The sequence below is a fragment of the Anolis sagrei genome, chromosome 5 (assembly GCF_037176765.1).
Source record: "Anolis sagrei isolate rAnoSag1 chromosome 5, rAnoSag1.mat, whole genome shotgun sequence".
NCBI lineage: Eukaryota > Metazoa > Chordata > Lepidosauria > Squamata > Dactyloidae > Anolis > Anolis sagrei.
In genome coordinates, this window is record NC_090025.1 from 152,444,030 (window position 1) to 152,465,573 (window position 21,544).

The 21,544-nt window shown below is 38.6% G+C and overlaps 2 protein-coding genes across 7 annotated transcripts in view; one reads left to right on the forward strand and one right to left on the reverse strand.

Annotated features, from left to right (window-relative positions):
- Window positions 1–6,319: 6,319 nt before the first annotated feature.
- Window positions 6,320–20,755, forward strand: RLIG1 (RNA 5'-phosphate and 3'-OH ligase 1). The gene is made up of 7 exons (XM_060777358.2): window positions 6,320–6,530; window positions 9,459–9,576; window positions 12,969–13,064; window positions 14,370–14,486; window positions 15,965–16,162; window positions 18,251–18,420; window positions 19,726–20,755. The coding sequence occupies exons 1-7, from the start codon at window positions 6,438–6,440 to the stop codon at window positions 19,912–19,914; spliced, it is 981 nt and encodes a 326-aa protein (XP_060633341.2). The 5' UTR covers window positions 6,320–6,437; the 3' UTR covers window positions 19,915–20,755.
- The window catches only part of CEP290 (centrosomal protein 290), a 64,741-nt gene continuing 63,859 nt past the window's right edge, over window positions 20,663–21,544 (reverse strand). For all 6 annotated transcript variants that reach the window (XM_060777353.2, XM_060777352.2, XM_060777351.2 and 3 more), the window contains one exon: window positions 20,663–21,345. In XM_060777353.2, coding sequence (XP_060633336.2) covers window positions 21,157–21,345 — 189 coding nt within the window. In that variant the 3' untranslated portion in view covers window positions 20,663–21,156. The remainder of the gene's footprint in view (window positions 21,346–21,544) is intronic.

Genomic DNA, 21,544 nt, shown 5'->3' on the forward strand with positions numbered 1-21,544 from the left:
AAAGGCTCTTGCTATCTTCTCCCAAATAGCTATTCAGATTTTATGCACAAAGCCAGTAGTAACAGGGCCATAGCCTCCCCCCACCTTGGTCTCTCTTTCTCTCTTGGTCTTAAAGCCAAAGTGTCACAAATGGATGGTGAAGCGACAGCTCCCCTGGTGGCTGAAATTCAAAAAGCATACCCTCATGAAGCTGGAAAGTTAAATAGCCTCTGTGTCTCTGTCTATATATGGTGTGCGTCTATGGCATTGAATGTTTGCCATGTCTGTGTGGATTGTGACTTTCTGACTTAGTAAACCTAGGTTTTAGCTGGGCTTTAGAAAAAGACATTAGGATGTTATTTGACTAGCAAATATATACCTGTGGGAGTAGGGATAGGTTTCCACTCAGGTATGGCTACACATTTGAATTGGAATTTGGATTGCAAAAGGTGCTCAAAATGCAATCCTATATATCCACTTACTTAGGAATAAGCCTTGCTTTTGTAAAATAAAAAAAATCAGGCAAGCAAGTTCTCAATTGTCATTATTCCCGTTGCTCTGGAACCAACTCTTCCTGAAATGTACCTGTTCTTTCTTTTGGATTATTTATTGTGCCTATGCAATGAATGTAATTTTTTAAAAGTATTTGAAAGAAATTGCCTATTTTAAAGGCAGACAAATCCTCATTGTCAGAAGAGAGGGAAACAAGGAATACTACCAATTACAATAATTATTATTGCTTCTGCAACCTCTTCAAGCATGTTTACCTTAACAGTTCTGGTAGATCAATGACACCAGATGTTACTTCCATAAATGAAACCATGAAGATGTCATCTGAAAAAGGAAAAGGTTAATTTTATTAAATTGAAACTGCACATTGTGGATATATTTTAGACAACACTAACTGTACACATGTCTGGCACAGGTGAAGAAGTACATTTATTTTATGATACATGTACAAGAAGTGCTTAGTAACAGAAAATGAGAAAACCGATTCTGTTGTATAAATAGTATAACCCTTTCAATATTATTTTATAAGGCAAACATTTCTCTAAAACACTTGCACTCTGATTTCAAGCACAAGAACAGTGTTTCTGAGCTTTGCTTCAGTTACTGAAGATAACAAATAACATAAACACATGCTGTATATAAGATGAATTACACAGTCAATCCAAAAGTAACTAGCTAAAATACAATGCAACACATTAAAATATAAATACACTCTGCAAAATAATATGAACACATCTCTGAAGTATCTGAAACTGGGAAAAGGCTGGTTTTTCAAAATTATTGCAGGGCAATATAGAAAGGAATATGTCAATGCACAGATAAATATTTGGGGACTTACATTTGTTTATACATCAGTTGATGATTAGCTGCTTGATGCTATTATAGAAATCATAGAGAAGCCAGGAAAATATGCTTCTGTAGGTTCAGAATTTGGTATAAGTGGACAGGCTGACATTTCTATTGAAAGAACATACAGAAACGAACAGACTGGAAATTGTTTAAAACTATATGAGTATGCAATAGAGGGAGATAAAGTATGAAATTAAAAGGAGGAAACAACGAAAAAAGGACTTGATGATAGACTAAGAGAAAGAGGGAAGTATAAAATAAATACATATATATATATACCTGATGCTAGAAAAGAGGATGACATAAAGAAGAAGATTGGGAAACCAAGATAGTTCCAGGTCCCCACAACCCCGTATTTCCATTTCCTTGTCCTGCCCCCCTTTCCCTTCCCCAATATACCTAATAGTCCATATTTTTATTATATGTTAATTATAAAAACTTTCTATATATATATAAGAATTTGGTATAAGTGATGTGTGTAGCCGGCTAACTATGTAGTTTAATAAATTTGTTTAATGGTTTTATTGATTTTAACTATGTATTTTTTAATATGCTATTTATTTATTTTATTTATTTATTGTGTCTGAAGCGAATTGGGAACACAGTTATAATGTATAGAAAAACCACAAGCACAGTCAGAAACTTGGCATTGTACTAAATTTCTCACTGACCAGAAGCTGGCCACTTGGAGTGCCTCTGGTGTGGCTGTAAGAAGGTCCTCATTGTGCATTTGGCAGGGCTCAGACTGCATTGTAGCAAGTGGTCTGTGGTTTGCTCTTTGCACTTGCATGTCGTGGACCCCATTTCTTAAGGTTAGCTTTGCATCTTGTGATACCAGATTGCAGTCTGTTCAGCGCCTTCCAAGTCGTCCAGTCTTCTGTGTGCCCAAGAGGGAGTTTCTCATCCGTTCTCAGCCACTGATTGTGGTTCCAGGTTATAACCTGCCACTTTTGGACTCTCACTTGCTGAGGTGTTCCTGCGAGTATCTTTGTGGATCTTAGGAAGCTGTTTCTTGATTTAAGGTATTGGCTTGCTGGCTGATATCCAAAGAGAATGGGCCGGAGATGTCAATGCCTTGGTTTTTTCATTACAAGCTGCTACTTCCCGGCAGATGTTAGGTGGTGCAATTTCGGCTAAACAATACAATTTCTCCAGTGGTGTTGGGCATAGACATCCTGTGATAATGTGGCATGTCCCATTAAGAGCCAAATCCACTGTTTTAACATGGTGAGATGAATTCCACACTGGGCATCATATTCAGCAGCAGAGTAGCAAAGCACAAAGGCAGATGTCTTCACTGTGTGTGGTTGTGATCCCCAGGTTGTACCAGTCAACTTTTGTACGATATTGTTTCTAGCACCCACTTTTTGCAATATGCAATGTGACAACTTGACACCATCCATAGTTTTGAATTCCACCCGAGAGGCCTACCCAGTTTTTAAACTATGAATTTTAAATTCACATTCTATGTCTATTGTATTTTCTAGGCCTGGGTAACAACGGAAAAATTTGTTTCTAAAATCAATTTGTATTTGGGGGGTTTTTTTGTTTCGATATTTAAAATAATTACAAAATTTTCCCTTAAAAAAGTTCGATATTTACGAAATTTCGTAAATGCGAAAAAAATTACAAAACATTAACGAATCGATTTCCGAAACAATAACGAATCGATTCGTTAATGGCGGACGCGACCGCGAAATACGCTAAAAAACCTCCAAAAACTTCTGAAGCTTCCCTCTCCCTCTGTTGTTGACTGTTGGTGTGATATTATAATTTTTTTTCACTAATTAAACAAAAAACTTGCCCCAGACATGCGGAAATAATAACGAAACGACCTCAGAACAATAACGAAACGAATACAATAATGAAATACGAAGCATTTACAAAACTTTTTAAAAATTCGTTTTTAAAAAAAATTGCTCCAGAATGGTTCGTTATCGTTTTGTAATTGAAAAAATTAACGAATTATTAACGAATTACGAATTAACGAAACGAAACCGCCCAGCCCTAGTATTTTCATATTTGTTCCATGTACTGGCCCCTTCCCTGATGATATTCCGCAGGAAATTAAAGACTTGGTTGTTCAAGAAGGCGTTCGAACAAGAAGTGCAATGATTGGTAATGACTATAGGAATGGAACAACGGAAAATGATACTGGATTGTGGTTTGGACGATGAGACGACACTGAATGGTTTTCATAGTAATGATGATGTTTTTTGTATAATGCTGGATTGTGAATTATTTTATACTGTGTCTTGAATTCTGTTCTTCCTATGTTGTACACCGCTGTGAGTCACCCCTGGGCTGAGAACAGCGGTATATAAACAAAGTAAATAAATAAACAAACAAACAAATAAATAAATAAATGTATTTAAATATGTGTATATTATAAAGTATGTTTTAATAATATATATACACTTTATGATGATAATATATTTTAACTAGGTTGTGCCCTTTCTGAAGCCCTGAGGCGAGGCAGATAATAAATAAATAAATAAATAAATAATAATAATAATTATTATTATTATTATTATTATTTATAGCCAAAATCTCAAGGGGGATTGTTGGAGATTACAACCTTCTTCAAAACTCTAGTAATTTGTTTATATATCATACTGTTGCTTACTGATTGTATGTATGTTCTATTTGCTGCTTTCTTTCCTTGATCTATTTTTTCCTGATAACTTTTGGGAGGGGCTGCAGACCACATGATCATCTCTGAGATGAGCACAGAGCTCAGATTTCATTAGACTTTCATAGAATCATATAATTCTAGAGCTGGAAGAGACCTCATGGACCATTCAGTCCAACCCCCCGCCAAGAAGCATTCAAAGCACCCCTGACAGATGGCCATCCAGCCTCTGATTTTTGTGTTTGTGTGTCAGGAGTGACTTGAGTTGGCTCTGGTCTGTGGCTGTGGCTCCGGTCTTTCCTGGAGGGTGTTCCCAGTTGGTGAAGCTGGGGGACTCCTGCTTGGACCTCTGGCCATTGACCTGTGGGGTCCCGCAAGGTTCTCTTCTGTCCCCCATGCTATTCAATATCTACATGAAACCGCTGGGAGAGGTCATCCGGAGTTTTGGAGTACGGTGCCATCACTACGCAGATGACACCCAACTCCACTACTCATTTTCACCAGATTCCAAGGAAACCCCTCAGATACTGGGCCAGTGCCTGGCCGCTGTGACGTTCTGGATGAGGACAAACAAGCTGCGGGTCAATCCTGACAAGACAGATGTCCTATAGATCAATCGCACTCCCCTTGAAGTCAAAGGTCCATAGTTTGGGGGTTCTCCTGGACTCAACGCTGACGCTAGATGCACAGGTGTTGGCGTTGGCTGGGAGAGCCTTCACAGAATTAAAACTTGTGCGCCAACTACTACCATATCTAGTGAAGTCTGACTTGACCATTGTGGTCCACACCTTAGTTACCTCTAGACTGGATGACTGCAATGCACTCTACGTAGGGCTACTCTTGAAGACAGCCGGGAAATTACAACTCGTTCAACGTGCAGCAGCCAGATTAATAACTGGGGCGAATTACAGGGAAAGGTCAACTCCCCTGTTTAAGGAGTTTGTATTGTGGTCCCAATTCAAGGTGCAGGTTATCACCTATCAAGCCCTAAATGGTTTGGGACCCGCCTACCTTTGTGACTGGATCTCTCTCCATGAACCAGCCCGAGCTCTTAGATCAGGGGTCCTCAAACTTTTTCAACAGAGGGCCAGGTCACACTCCCTCAAACTGTTGGGAGGGCCAGATTATAATTTGAAAAAAAAGAAGAATGAATTCCTATGCACACTGCGTATATTTAATTTGTAGTGCAAAAAACACTTAAAAACAATACAGTAATTAAAATGAAGAACAATTTTAACAAATATAAGCTTATTAGTATTTCAATGGGAAGTGTGGGCCTGCCAAAAAGCTGATGAGATATTATTGTTGTTGCTGCTGTTGTTGTTGTCTACTTTCATGTTGTTTCAGCCTTAGGTTTACCCTGAGCGAGGGCCAGGTAAATGACCTTGGAGGGCCATATCCGGCCCCCGGGCTTTACTTTGATGACCCCTGTCTTAGATCCTCGGGGGAGGCTCTCCTTTCGCCCTTGCCATTATCACAGGCTCATATTGTAAACACAAGGGAGAGAGCCTTCTCCTCTGTGGCCCCCTGACTTTGGAACTCATTACCCGGTGAGATTAGGAAGGTCCTCACCTTAGAAATTTTCAAGAGGGATCTCAAAACCTGGTTTTCAGATGCGCTTTTGGAGATTAGCCATATTATCATACACAGTTGCTCCTCTCAACAGTTTTTGTTGTTTCCCCACTTGTATGAAGGCCTATATTTATGACCCCGTTCCATTTCCCAAATGGGACCTCCATTTCCCAAATGGGACCTTGAGTTCCTCCCTCACAAACAATCTGCTCCATCCCTATCTCATCCTGATTTTAGTATTTTTAGTGTTTTAGTTTTTATCTTGCACGTGCGGCCTGCTCATTGTTACGTTGTTTTATCTTATTGTGAATGATTTTGCCTCATCGTTTTTGTACTCATATGTTGTATGTATTTTACTGTGTTGTTATTGTTTTGGTTTTACTTTTATTGTATTATGCTGTTGGGCTTGGCCTCATGTAAGCCGCCCCGAGGTCCCATTTGGGAAATGGTGGCGGGGTATTAAATAAAGTTTATTATTATTATTATTATTATTATTATTGGAGGCCCAAACAGGTGGAGGGACGCAGTTTGAGGCTGCTTGATCTACGTTGTACAATTAATGAGGGTTGACAACGCTTGAACTTCCATGGCTCAATACTATGGAGCTCTGGGAGTCCTAGTTTAATGAGGGGCAAGCAGGGATAGCTGAAGAACTCGTAAAACTAGCACTCCACAGCCAGTGCAATTCACAAGTGGCCTGATTACGCAATGAGCGGCTTCAAAGCCTTCCGAGCCGCACTCTTTTCTCTCAGGTGTCTCTTCGCTGCCGAACTACATTTCCCAGCAGGCCTTTCGCCCAGGCCTCGCATGGCTGCCGCTTGGTGAGGCCGCAGGGCTGTCGCTATCGAACGTCTGGAGCGGGGCGCTGAATTGTGGGGCGGCGAGGCGCGGGGCCATGAGCCTCCCGCTGGGCTCCGTGCAGCAGAAGGTGCCCTGCCTGTTTGTGACGGAGGTGAGGGAGGAGCCCTCGGCCAAGAGGGAGCACCAGGTGAGGCAGGGAAGGAAGGAGCCAACACGCGCCCCTTTCAGCAGCCACTAAAGGAAATGAGGCCTTAAAGTGCATCTAGGCCAGGCCTGGGCAAATTTGGGCCTTCCAGGTGTTTTGGACTTCAACTCCCACAATTCCTAACAGCCGGTAGGCTGTTAGGAATTGTGGGAGTTGAAGTCCAAAACACCTGGAAGGCCCAAATTTGCCCAGGCCTGGTCTAGATTGAAGGAAGTCATGGTGCCCTTGTATTCTGCTTTGGTTAGACCTCACATAATTGGAAAACAGTCCAAATCTTGGCACCACAGTTTCAAAGAGACATTGACAAGCTGGAAGGTGTCCAGAGGAGGGTGACTAAAATGATCAAAGGCCTGGACACCATGCCCTATGAGGAGCGGCTTAAAGAGCTGGGTATGTTTAGCCTGCAGATGAGAAGGTTGAGAGGAGACATGATAGCCATGTATAAATACGTGAAGGAATAGGGAGTGGGCTTGTTTTCTGCTCGCCTTTAAACTTGAACTGAATGGGTTCTGTTTACAGGAAAGGAACATTAGGATGAACTTCTTGACCATAGGTGCTGTTCAACAATGGAACTCTCTGCCTCGGAGGGTGGTGGGAGCTCCTTCCTTGGAAACTTTTAAGCAGAGGCGGGGTGGCCATCTGTTGGAGGTACTTTGATTGTGCTTTCCCTGCATGGCAGGGGGTTGGACTAGTTAGCCCTTGTGGTCTATTCCAACTCTGTTACTCTATGATTCTAAGGTTGAATATCTGTTCTCCAAAATGCTTGGGACCAGAAGCTTTTTTTATTTCTCCTTCCCCACCCCCTGGATCAGTGGTTCTCAACCTGTGGATCTCCAGGTGTTTTGGCCTACAACTCCCAGAAATCCCAGCCAGTTTACCAGCTGTTAGGATTACTGGGAGTTGAAGGCCAAAACATCTGGGAACCCACAGGTTGAGAACCACTGCCCTAGATGATGATGATGATGATGATGATGATGATGATTAGGTACACAACAAGATTAGTACACAGCAAACAAGATCACTATCCTGGTTTTTGTATTGGATCACACGTCAAGACACTTCCCAGGTATCTAGGACTATGTGATGTATCGGCGAATAATGAGTGCAGATCTGAATAGGGTGGCCTTTTGCAGCGGGCAGCTGGTAATTTTGTCTGCATGAATTGTTTTCAAGTGCTGGCCAAGGTCTTTAGGCATCATCATTATTATTATTATTATTATTATTATTATTATTATTATTATTGGTCCAGACAGCCATCAATCAAGTGCCAGTTAACCCCCCCCCCAAAAAAAAACCAAGGGATCTCCAGGCGGCAGCAGCCAGGCTTTGAAGCTGCAAGGCTATTCAATGCTAATCAAGCTAGCCAGTTGAAACATTCACACCTTCCTCAAACAGACAAGAGTTCTTTCTCCCACCATAGACATTCCACCAATATATAAACCCCACTGCCTCATTTTCAACAGACCTCACAACTTCTGAGGATGCCTGCCATAGATGCAGGCAAAACAGGAGAAAGTGTTACTGGAACATGGCCATACAGCCAAAAAAACTGACAGCAACCCAATTGTTGGTACTGTTTCATTATCTGGATGGAGGCCACTAGGGGGCGTTAGCTAGAGAGGGAAGGATAGTCCATTTTATGGGAGTGGAGGATGGGTTGATGGAGTAAAACTATTTCCCCCGTTTTCCTGTTATTCCCTCCACCCATGTCTCCGCCATGGAGACAGCCCTTGTTTATGACATAGGAAGGGAGGAATAATCAACGAAAATGGGGGAAATGGTTTTCCTCCTTTGACTCCCCTCCTGTAAAATATACGCTTCTCTCTCTAGCACCCCCTAGTGGCCTCCGCCTGGATAATGGAACAGTACCTTATTATTATTTGTAACGAGCCACTCCAGGCTTGAGGCAAGTTAAAATATATAGTTATAGACATATTACTTTTAAAACACAGACACAAAACAATAAAATGGTTAAAACTGGCATTTACAGAATAGATCCATGTCTAAACATGAATTTTCATTTTTCTTTTTCATATATGGCTTGTACACATAGCCTGGAGGTCCTTTTGTATGCCATGTGTTTAAGAATTTTAGGCATATGCTGAACCATCAGAAAGTGGAGGCGTCATGGTCTCATCCACCACTGTGGAGGATTTTGGAGCATTTCGGATTTGTCAAAAGTTGGTTCATGTGTAAAAATAATTATGCTGGAGACGCAATGTGTTTGTCATACTCATTTGGATGGCTTTTATCCCTATTATTCTACTCCCATTCAATGATATTGTTTAACCAAACTTCTACATTTGGTAAAACTCTTCTAATTCATAAATCCTATAATGGACACTTGACACCATCATTGTTGTGACAAGGTATTAAGTTGCAATCTTTCGTAAAGTTGGTCAAAGATTTCTAAGAAACATAAAAGTACTGTAGCTGTCATTGGCACCCTCTTTTTTTCCTATGCTTAGTCTTATTGAATCAAGACAGGTTTAATTTGGGCTGTAGTGTTCATTGTTGCCGTTATCCTCACAATGTTAAAGGGATACATCCAACTACTTACCATTAGTTTGCTGACAGTGTGGTTTCTCATTTCAAACTGAAGCTTGAGAGCAACTGCTGCTCCCTTCATACATGATGCATGGAATCCTTGTTGCCATGGATATAGTACCTTTTAGGATTCTGTAACACATCAAAAAGCATATTGCTTTCCTGTTATGCCACCTTTGGGAGGGGGGGGGTGGGATTCATGTGGAATTTGATTTTACTTCTTTGGCAAATTGGTATTGAGAGTTGTACTCTGTCATCACAAGGTTGGGAGTTGTTTTCTTACTTTGGCTCCATGTTACCTGCTATGTTCCTTGAAGAAAAAAATGTGTTTTTAAAACAATAATTATTTCCCCTGACTCTCAGCCTTTTAAAGTGTTGGCCACTGAAACGATTAATCAAAAGGCGTTGGATGCAGATATATACAATGCCATGCCAACGGAAAAAGTGGATGGAACTTGCTGTTACATAACAACATACAAAGGTAATGTGTTAAGAAACTTTCAATCAAAAGTAGCAATGTGTTATATTTTGTTCAAGGTTTGGTTATTATGAGCAGCAAAGGGAGTATCAAAGGGACAGTGCTAGGCCTCTGTTTGTGATCAGGAATGAAGGCTAGCTGTGGGCACATCTCCACTGATCACTTAATGTGGGCAGAAGATGAAGTAATTCAAACATGCAACCGATCATACCTCAAGCACAGGAACCAGATTGTGATCTAGGCAGTGCTTTTATGTGCCAGAGAAGTACATTCTGATCCGGTTCCAGAATCTGCAGTATCTGCGGCCTGTTCATTCATGTTCCTCTTTGCATTCTTCCTGTGTGTCAATCAAGCATTGCCCTCAATCCACATTAAATGGTCCATATAGATGTGCCCCGAGAGGGGTTGAGCATGTACAGTGGAGAGCAACTAAAATGATTAAAGGTTGAAACCATGCCCTTTGGGGAATGGCTATGTTTAACCTGCAAAAGAGAAGATTGAGAGGAGACATGATCAGCATGTTTAAATATTTGAAAACATGTCATAAATCAGAGTGAACAGGCTTGTTTTCCTTTGCTTTGGAGACTGGGACTCAGACCTATTGGTTCAAATTACAAGAAAGGATATTCCTGACAATGACAGCTGTACAACAGTGGAACTCACTGCCTCAGTGTGGTAATGGGTCCATGTTTGGGCGCTTTCAAACAGAGGCTGGCTGGCCATCTGTTGCGGGTGCTTTGATTGTGTTTTTCCTGAATCGTAGGGGGTTCGACTGGATGGCCCATGTGGTCTCTTTCAATTGTTATTCTATTTATGTGAGCAACAACCATAAGTAGTTCTCTCCAAAACGTCCTAAGTTTGTGGGTGATTGTGTTGCCACTTTCTTGCATTGATACTTAAGGCTGTGATCAACACAACCTTAAAAGAACTGCACTATGTTGTTATAGAATTGAATACAGTTTGTCCTCTGCGTCCCTAAGTTCTACATCCATCAATTCAACCAACCCCAGCTCATTTTTTAGATGGAGGATTTTCTGCTTCTCTTTTGCCAGTTTCTCTATAGTTTACATTCTCTTTTTAAACTAAATAATGTATATATACTTGTGTATTTTATTTATATTTAATTGGAGTAGAGATATATGTTGGTTACAGAAATTGTGTGGTTATGTGATTGTTGTTCAAGTATATTGTTCTCTTTTATTTGTGTTTTTCCTGTTAAAATTTTGAATTAAACATGGAAAAATATTTTTAATAGCAAACCTTGATTTTGCCATGCATTAAGCACTATGCTGATGTGTCCTGCTATAGCCTTCCACCATTTTATATTCTCAGATTTTATCTAACATTTGAGGGTTTAGCCATTTATATAAAGGACAACATTTTCCTATGCCATTGCATATGATTAAACTTGAATGTCCATGGATTGTGGTTTCCAAGGGAAGGGGCTCTTGGAGCAAGACCTCAGTGGACAGAGGGCTCCCTGTACTGAAAACACACACACACAAACATACACACACAAACACATTTCATGGATTATTGTGTCAGTCTTTCGTTGTTTTAATTTCAAGCTGTTCATGCTACAGAATTCTAGCAGTTTTATTCCACTTTAACTGCCATGTTTCTGCCCTGTGGAATCCTGGGGTTTGTACTTTGATGAAACACAGAAATCTATGCTTGACAATTTTAAATGATCCCCCCTTAACTAGAAATCTCAGGATTGCATGGATAGAACTATGACAGTTATAGTGGAAGTATATTGCTATTATTGGATAATGTGAATAGTGCACAGGATTTAGCTGTCCTTTTAACTACCACAAATAAAAAGAGAAGAACATTCTGTAGTATTATCTATTTGTGCTTCATAGAATTTTATGTTTGTACTGATTATTAAAAACAATGGAAGAATAGTGTGTGAGAGAGGTTCAGCTCAAGTTCAAACCCCATCAGATCAATTTCCACCAGAAATTTTATTTTGAGTATTACTGCTCACCACATTGAAATCGTTTTTAAAATGAAACTTGTGTGATGTGGCAGGGGACTTCTCATTGCAGACTCTGCCATTCTTTGCAATCTTAATTGTGTAATGCTTGATCAAGAGGCATTGTAGCAATCATTAATCCTGTGACCTTTTCCTCCAAATTGCCTCTATTAAGCCACAGGTATTTCAGTGGTACAGCACCGGTCTTACAGAGATGGAACACATTTTAGAATTGTCCATTCTGAGTAAATCTATAAGATATAGCAATAAGTAATGTGGAGATGAAATAATACTGCCAAACTGATAAATATTTGCCCTTGAACAATTGAGATTATACAAAAATAAAAACCACAGTTTAGCTGAAGTCATACATTGTTACAAGGTATACTTAAAGGTAAAGGTTTCCCCTTGACATTAAGTCTAGTCGAGTCCGGCTCTGGGGGGGTGGTGTTCATCTCCATTTTTAAGCCGAAGAGCTTCCACCTCCAAGATCATGTGGCCGACATGACTGCATGGAACGCCGTTACCTTCCCACTGAAGCAGTACCTATTGATCTACTCACATTTGCATGTTTTATAACTGCTAGGTTGGCCGAAGCTGGGGATAACAACAGAAGCTCACCCCCATCCTGGTCAGCAAGTTCTGCAGCTTAGTGGTTTAACTCACTGTGCCACCACGGCCCCAAATGTATACTTACTTGGGAGTAAATCCCATGGAAGTCAGTGAGTGTATTGTGCATAGAACTAGACTTCAAGCAAATACGTAGTAGTACTTCCACTGAAATCTCTAGGACTCATTTGTTTAACTTTGGTGAAGTTTTACTCTAGGATCACTTACTCAACTATTTTACAAAATATCTACAACTTTATGTGACATTATATAATGACCCATCAAAATACTCTTCTTGATTTCATAACCAAAAATGGAAAAAAATATTTGAGCCACTTTTTGTTTAGTTGAAGCATTTACTTCTAGAACAATGTGTGTATTGGATTGCTGTGAGTTTTCAGGGCTGTATGGCCATGTTCCAGAAGCATTCTCTCCTGACGTTTCATCCACATCTATGGCAGTCACCCTCAAAGGTTGTGAGGTCAGACCTCACAATCTTTGAGGATGCCTGCCATAGATGTGGGCGAAACATCAGGAGAGAATGCTTCTGGAACATGGCCATAGAGCCCAGAAAATGCACAGCAACCTAGTGATTCTGGCCATAAAACCCTTCAACAACAAATGTGTGTATTGTGCTTTGTGCATTTGTGTATGATTTATCATGGTATTATTTTTAAAAAGACAGTACATATATAAATATTTAAAATGAATAATAAGATCAGTATACATAGAATTTTTTAGAAGGATATGTCTTGCAGTTTAAGTAAGAAAGCCTGATGTAAATTTTGTTCTGATTTCAAAACTGCAGGACAGCCATACCTTTGGGCCCGGATGGATAGAAAACCTAACAAGCATGCTGAAAAAAGATTTAAACGTTTTTTGTACTCAGCAGACAACTCACGAGGTTGGTAGATTTTTAAAATTATTTTTCAGCATTTAACAGCTTTTGAAAGCAGGAGAACTGCAAAGAGATGATGAAACCCATTGCCCATATTCTACCTTATTTGCAGTTATCATTTCCACCAAATTGCTTGAAGTTGTTACATGTATTCATTTTTTTTCTTGTTACCACAACTGGAAACACATATTGATTGGGATTTCTGCATTTTAAAGAGGCAGATGGAAAGAATAAAAATGAGTGCTTTTGTTTGTATGTACATTTACAGGGTTTGGGCTACAGGCCTTTAAAATAAACTACAGGCTTTCAAGTGGTGAAGAAAATAATGGATGGGTTGGAGAAGGAAATAAAATGCCACCTGTTGTTTTTGTGTTGTTTTGGTTTCGTGAAGGTGATAGTACTCTTTGGAGAGCATAATCAAGAATGTCAATATGGTGGAGATTCAGTTGGCATAATGCAAATGAAGTGCCCTTAAATATCATAGGTTCAGGGAGAACAAAAAGTGATGTGATTGATTTAAAAATGCTGGGGTTGAGAGAGCACCTGCAAACCAATTTAAATAGTGACTCATTTTAGATCTTTGACTTCATTTGATTTTAACAGAAATTTCTAAAGCACCGGTTGTTGCTGATTAGCAAAACATCTTTCCCAGGCTCTGACTGTTCTTTTTAGTATGAACCTTGAATGGAGCTGCCTCTGTAGACTAAGTAATGGAATGGCAAAAAAAAAAAAAAAAAAAAACCCCACACAAAAAAACTAACAAAAAACAGATTTCCAATACTGTCGGAATTAGCGACCTGTTGATACTTGGCCTTGTATTTAAATACTATATTGGGTATTTATTGTGGTGCATCTTTGGTTTAACCCATCACCACCCAGAGGCAGGCAGGAAAAACAACATAGTGTCACAATAGTTGAAGACAGACTTTGATGGAATGTACCTTTATGATGAATATTTAGTGTGTCATTCTGTGGTTGATGAGAAAAGGAAATCCACAGAAATTGAGAAATAACCAACTAACACCTGGGAAGTATAAAGAAGTTACTGCATGCTAGTCCTTAACTCCCTCCTGTACTACCCTTCTTCTATTTGAATGGGACAGACAAAACTGGCATGATCTTCCGTTTCAGAATTTTTTGTGAAAGGATATACATACTTATATGCACCGCAGAGCAGACAATACAGTCCTAAATTAAGAAAAGTGATATAATCACTGGATAATATTTTAGTAGTAGATAATACTCTTGTTCAGAAGTAATTGATCGTCAAAATGTTACTGGTATCAAAAAGTGCATTTCATGTGCCTTTAGGATTTACTTGGAACGTTGAAGAAGATTTCAGGACTGTTCCTGAATGCTGGATTCCAGCAAAGGAAATAGAGCACTGCAATGGGAAACCTCTTCCTGACGAAAATGGACATATTCCAGGTAAAAAGCAGTTTAATGCCATAAACAACTATTTTAAATGTTAGTATTTCAGCACTTGGTGAATATGCATTCATACTTTACATCTTCAGTTGCAATCACAGAGCAACAGGTTACCCAGGGAAATGCACAGGGCAGCCAAAACATAAAGCTGAGTTAACAGGAATAAGAGATCTAATATGCAAGCCATCCATTGTACAATGTATTTCTTTCTTACAAATGTTCACAATATATTGTTTCTCTTTGTGATATTACTGAAGCACTGAAATTTTGAGATCATGGTTCTCTAGTTTATACCAGTTGGTTTTTTTTCCGTGTCAGGAGTGACTTGAGAAACTGCAAGTCGCTTCTGGGGTGACAGAATTGGCCATCTGCAAGGACGTTGCCCAAGCAACACCTAGATGTTTTACCATCCTGTAGGAGGCTTCTCTCATGTCCCCACATGAGGAGCTGGAGCTGACAGACGATAGCTCATTCTGCTCCCCAGATTCAAACTGCCAAGCTTTCAGTCAGCAGTCCTGCTGGCACAAGAGTTTAACCCATTGCGCCACCGGGGGCTCCTTTGTTTATACCAGTATATAATAGATACATAATTAATTCTGTATTATTTGTTCTCCAAATATCAGAAGCTATTTTTCAGGCATTTACAATCCTACTTTGAAAAAAAAACTTAATAAAGAAGAAAAACGTAGATTGGTGAGACAGGACTTTTTTTAAGAATCCCTTCTATGCCAGGTGTCATCTTTGCTGGCCTTTAAAAAGGCCCTAAAAATTATCTTCCACAGATTTCCTTTAAAATGGTTACGCTGGGCTTCTAGTTATATGTTTTCTGATTTTTTGCTGTAATTATTTAAAACTGGCTAATTGCAATATTCACACTTGCTTCAAACAGACAAGAGTTCTTTCTCCCACCCTGGACATTCCACAGATATACACCTCACTTGCCTTATTTCCAACAGACCTCTGAACAAATCTCTGAGGATGCCTGCCATAGATGCAGGCAAAATGTCAGGAGAGAATGCTACTGGAACATGGCCATACAGCCTGAAAAACTCAAGCAACCCAGTGATTCTGCCCATGAAAGCCTTTGACAACGTATTTTAATATTTTCTAGGATGCATATTTTCGGGCTTTTATTGTTTTTCGCATAATTTTTGTAACTTCTGAAAATGATTTAACAGAATTCTATTATTATTGTTGTTATTATTATTTATTGTGTCAGAAGCAAGTTGAAAATACAGTTATAATGTATAAAAAACCACAAACAAAGTTAAAAAATTGGTATTATGCTAAACCTCTTTTGACCAGAAGGTCGTCGCTTTGAGCGCCTCTGATGTCACTGTAAAAAGGTCCTCCATTGTGTCTGAGGCAGGGCTCAGACTGCATTGTATACAACTAATATATATATTTACATTACTTTAAACTCTTTTGCATATAAATCAGTCTTGAAAGTGGAAAAAGGGCTTTCTTTCTTTCCGTAGGCTGGGTACCTGTGGAGAAAAACAGCAGACAATATTGTTGGCACACTTCTGTTGTTGACTATGAATTTGAACTAGCTCTCATTCTGAAGCCTCACACTGAAGAACCTGGTTTTCTAGAAATCTGCCCGATGCCTCTATCCACATTTTCAGAGCACACGCTGGAGCTCATTGGAACAAACATTAATGCCAATCCATATGGTAAATATATCCTTCATGCACCAATATTAGATTTTTTTTATCAAATCCACTATACTAAAATTACAAATTTAATCTTTCAGAAATAAGAAACAGCAAAACAGCTTAGAAAATAAATATACATGCAGTCCCTGAGTTACCAATATCTGACTTACAAACAACTAATAGTTAAGAATGGGGGTGAAACAACAGGAAGTCAGAGAAATCTATCCCTGGGAAGGGCAATTTGCCCTTGAAAGAGTTGTCATGGGGAAAAAGTGTCACAAATGAAGCTTTATTCCCAGTCCTTGTTTCCACAATAAGCCATTTTTTTTTCAAAATCCAGTTTTCACAGGGGCAAAGTGAGGTGAAATCTTCTGAACAGGAGCAGAGAGCAAAACAAACACCACAGGGGTGTTAACCCTTCCCTATGCCATCCAAAGCTACACACGCGCGCACACACTGTGGCTGCAGTTACACTTTAAAAATGTTCCTGTTCTGACTTACATACAAATTCAACTTAAGAACAAACCTACAAAACCTATCTTGATCATAACTTGGGGACTGCCTGTATTAGGTTACAGATTACAGAAGGTTTTTTGTTGTTGAATTCATCATACTAAGATTTTATGAAAAGCTTGGGCAGGGAATGCCTGATCTGCATCAAGGCCACAGAGGGAAGGAGGTGGAAATTCTACCGTATATACTCAAAGATAAGCCGAGTTTTTCAGACCTTTTTATCGTCTAAAAAATCCTTCCTCGGTTTATAATGGGTTTAAGTCAGGCAGAAGGCCATTGCTTGCACTATATGATATATTTCTCTTTCATCTTTCCCTCCCTAAACAGTGTGTTTTCTTTTCTGCTTCTGCTCTGCTTCTCCCAGTTGGAATGTTTTGCAAAGGGAAAGTTCTTGTTGATACCATATTATTTTTGTTGACTCTACTTTTCCACTTGCAGAGCTAGTTTACTGTTTTTCTTTGAAATACGGTAAATATTCTAAAACATTTAACCTACTGATTCCTCAATTAATGTAATTGTATTGCTATCTTCTTTTAAAAAAATTACCAGTAGCTGATGCATTTCCCACCCCCGGCTTACACTCAAATCATTAAGTTTTCTGTTTTTTGGTAAAATTAGGTGTCTTGGCCTATATCCAGGTCGGTGTATACTCGAATATATATGGTACTTATATACTAGATCACTACTTCTTAAAATCTAGGTCCCTACCCCAAATGGGTACCCTTAGCTCAATTTTGGGATAATGAAAAATTTGGCAGAATTTAAAAGTTTTTGAACTTTATCTAGTGACGGTCGTAGACATTTTTATGAATCTGTTGTGCAGTGTGTACAGTGAACTCTGCAGAAGATGCTTCAGCTGTACATAAATAGGGCAATTGGACTGTTTAGCAAATTCTACAAGTGCTGCTTTATTATCAATTACCTGCTTTATTGTCTATTACCTATATAACCGGGGTCACATAAACCTTTCTCAGGCCAAAAGAGGTCGTGAGTGTAAAGGTTTAAGAAGCCTTGGCCTTGAGCAGCAGTTTCCAAACCTTTTTGGTTATGGAATACTTCAGAAGACATTTATTTTCCACGGAATCCTAATTCTATCCCTGATTTCTTTAATAAAAAAATATTCTGGATCATTTTACACTAATTTAAATATATCTCCCATATCCTATATGGCTAGTCTTTGAATAAAATTTACTGTGTTTTATGAATAATCTCCAAAATGATACAAGAAAGAAAACATCCCCCCCCCCCAAATGTGAAATCAACATAAATAATTGACTTAGACTTGTTATAAAATGTTGAAATGTTTAGCCAGTAACTGCATACTCAATAGCAATAGTTAAGTAACTATTACAGAGACTGTGTGTCAAGTGGTTGGCATCAGTTTGAGGACTGCTGTTCTCAAGAAAAGATAATGTGGAATAAGCCTAGTAAAGGTAGGTTTAAAACATAAAAGAAGGTCTGAAAAGGTGATAAAGAAGTTGAAGAAGGGTTTATGAAATAATACATGGGAATTTAAAATAAGAGAAATTTGAGAACATTGAATGAAAACAGTATTTTATACTTTACTATTTAATATTTTAATCTTTTAAATAGGTTTAGGAAGCAAGAAACATCCGGTACATCTCCTTGTCCCTCATGGAATATTTCAAATAAAAAATGCACCTGCACTGAATCACAATGATATATTGACATGGCTTGATGGATGCAAAGAGGGGAAAATTGAAGGGATTGTATGGCATTGTGCTGATGGGAATTTAATCAAGGTAATACTGAAAACATTATTAAATGTTTCACAAGGTTTTGCTTCCATGATCTCTGTTATTTCAGTTTGGGAGTATTTACTTATGCTTGTTTGCTTGTTCTATGCACCTGTAAGGATAGGATCTGGTGGTGTACTTCCACCGGAATTGACAATCTTTATCCCTAGTAAACGTCTGTTGAGAAAACATACAAAACAGGCTTGTGACACTCCAGAGCATGAGAAGAAATTCCCGATTTTGCTGGTGGGTTGTATGTTCATTTGTTGACAGGTATTAGACTTGGGCCCGAATCACTGTTAACGGAAAAAAAATGTAGTTTTCGGAGGGCAATTTTCGTTAAATTTTTTAAAACAGAAAGGGAAAGAGAAATATGAAAAGTCCAGTGAAACGGATTCAAAGAGATGATTATTTTCAGAAAGAGTTAAGACCCCAAAATATCTGAGGCAGGGGGATCTGCGACGTCTTTTTCTCTCGCCGGCAGAAGTCTCCTCCATTTTCTCTTGGAAAGTTACCTCCTCTTCCGGAGGGGGCCCTGGAAACTCTCTTTTCCAATGGCACTAGCATAGGGTGGACATAGGGAGCATGATGGGAGTTGAAGTTTCTCTGTGTGTGTTTCTCAGCCAGTAAAAAGTCTGGTGGTGTCCATGGTCTGATTGGCTGAGAATGAACACAAGCAGTGACTACAATTCTTGTAGTATGTAATAATTCTAAAAATTCAGTAGATTGAATTGTTTTGAAACTTGGCAGGCCTACAGTTGTAAATGGGGTCTACAACTGAGGTCTACAACCAAAGATTGAGCATTTAAAGTTTCCCATTGTAGCCAATGGGCCGAATCTCTGCCGAATAAAAACAGAAACACCTCTCCCCTTTCGAGTAACTTTCTGGTAAACAAAATGAAGGGTTAGACAAAAACGGACCCAAAAACAGCATGCCTTTTGGCCTGACTGCACATGCTTAATAGGTATCTCCCACCGCTCCTCCAGTGATCTCAATGCAACATTTACAGTCTTACCTTCTTTATCTTCAGAACAACCTGAGCAACTGATCAGGCTAAAAAAGAGGGACTGGCTCAAGTCATTCAGTGATTATAAATGGTTCATTTGGAACTAGAACATACAGATCTCAAGTTCTAGTTAACATTGTATCCATTACAATAAATGTGAACATGCACCCTTTGGATCATGGTCTCTTTTTTTCCAACAGTTAGGTTGGAAATTTTCTATATGTAAATAGGATGTGGCTGTTTTTAACATACACAAGCTACCTGATAATGTCAATATGTTTATTTGTTCTTTGTTTCTTTACAGCTTCATCGACACCATCTTGGTTTGTCCTGGCCAATTGCAGACCCTCACTTGATTTCTCAGCCAGTTGTTGTAAACTTCAGTGGGATCAAATATGACTTTAACTTTGAACCAAAGACGCTTTTTGATTATTTTTCAAAGTTGGATGGACAAAGATTCAGTAGCCTCAGGAATATAACAAGTGATCTATGACCAGATTTCTCAAAAAGATAGACATATGTATCATTCCTTTTGGCTCAGTCTTACATATAGTATATATGTCACCAAAATTGTATTTTCTTATTGAAATACAAATCAAATAGTATTTAGGTTACATATGGCTTAACAGAAACATCTATGTAGCAGGAAAACCTGAATTTGAACCTCATTATTTTCCCCCTCCAATCCCCAAAGTTTGTGTGAAATGTACCTTAAATGTTTTTAAAAGTTAAGAGTCTAAATCCTGAAGGTGATCCATTTTTATGCTTAAATCACTATAGTTGCATTATTTGCAGTTTTTATGATGAGTGCGTGCATGCAAACGTATCACAGCTCCTACCTTAAAATACACAGAAGCAGTTATATGGAAGAGCTCTGATTCTTTGTATTTTAAAAGTTGTTATCCATACGTGGTGCCTGTGTTTAATACAAAGTATAGCCTGGAAGCCACACCCAATTTTAACATTTGTTTTTAAATGTTGAGATTCATTAGATTCTGTACTTCTTTTGAAGTGTATCTAATAATACTGCAGTACTGTACTACTGCTTTAAATAGTTTTGTAATTTCACTTTACCGTAAGATTATGAACTTGAATGTTATATAACAATACTTCTTGCTCTCTGCCCCTTTTTCAAATCTGCTGTAGAGTTGTAAGGGGCATGTGGTGATCTGTTCCACTGAGCCAGACAACACTGTTTACAAGCCTACAGAATTAAAATAATGTGCAGTAAAGCTATTGAGGGGTTTTTATATTTTCTTTATTATAAAAAGACCAAGTATGTGTACGTCTTTAAGTTTAATAAAACATTTAAAACAGGGTAAACAAATGTTAAACTGCTGTTTCTTCATCATTTATAATACTCAAATGTAGAAAAATAAAGAATAATTGATGGAAAAATCTACAAAACTGCGTACTCTAAAAACGTAATAAATTAACATAACAAAATACATACATATATATATACAAATCCCCAGTTTACAGTTCTGTAATGTTTTTATTTCAAATTGTTGGCTCCATGCTAGCAGAAATGGAAAGAAGCAGTGGCTCAAATGAATAAGAAAGATCCTTTCTTTAGGGAGAGCCAACAAAAGCTGTGCAGTGTAGCTGCACACCAGTATTTTTTTTGCAGCATGGAAAGCAGTTTGCTTGACTCCTGATATAAGAATGTTTTTTTCCCAGGCTATATGATTCATCTCCAAATGGGACATCTTTGAAAAGTTGCATGCCTTTCCATTTAATCAATAGAAACTCGGGCTGGAATATCTACTTGAACACCAAATTGTTCGGAAAGTGTTTTCAGCCTCTCTTCTAAGATAATATTTTTTTTAACTTCTTCATTGTAGTTGTACTTCAGGTCTTCAATTTCTTCAAAAAAGGACGGGTCAAAATTATCCAGTTCATTTTTTAGCTTTCTGACTTCTTCCTAATAAGGAACAGAAATTACTGATATAAAATAAATACATAAATATATTTACGTCCCCTCTTGATTTACTGTGCATTGGCTATATGTAAAATCAATCCCGAGCTGTATACTTTAAAATCCCATGGATTTCTGCAGGAATATTAGAATGTGCTTAAACAACAACATGGGAGAAACCTGGCTTTTTATTTCAGGTCACACA

Coding starts and splice junctions, on each gene's coding strand:
- RLIG1 (XM_060777358.2), top strand. CDS start 6,438: ATGAGCCTCCCGCTGGGCTCCGTGCAGCAGAAGGTGCCCTGCCTGTTT. Junction 6,531..9,458: donor CGGCCAAGAGGGAGCACCAG/GTGAGGCAGGGA, acceptor CCTGACTCTCAG/CCTTTTAAAGTGTTGGCCAC. Junction 18,421..19,725: donor CTGATGGGAATTTAATCAAG/GTAATACTGAAA, acceptor GTTTCTTTACAG/CTTCATCGACACCATCTTGG.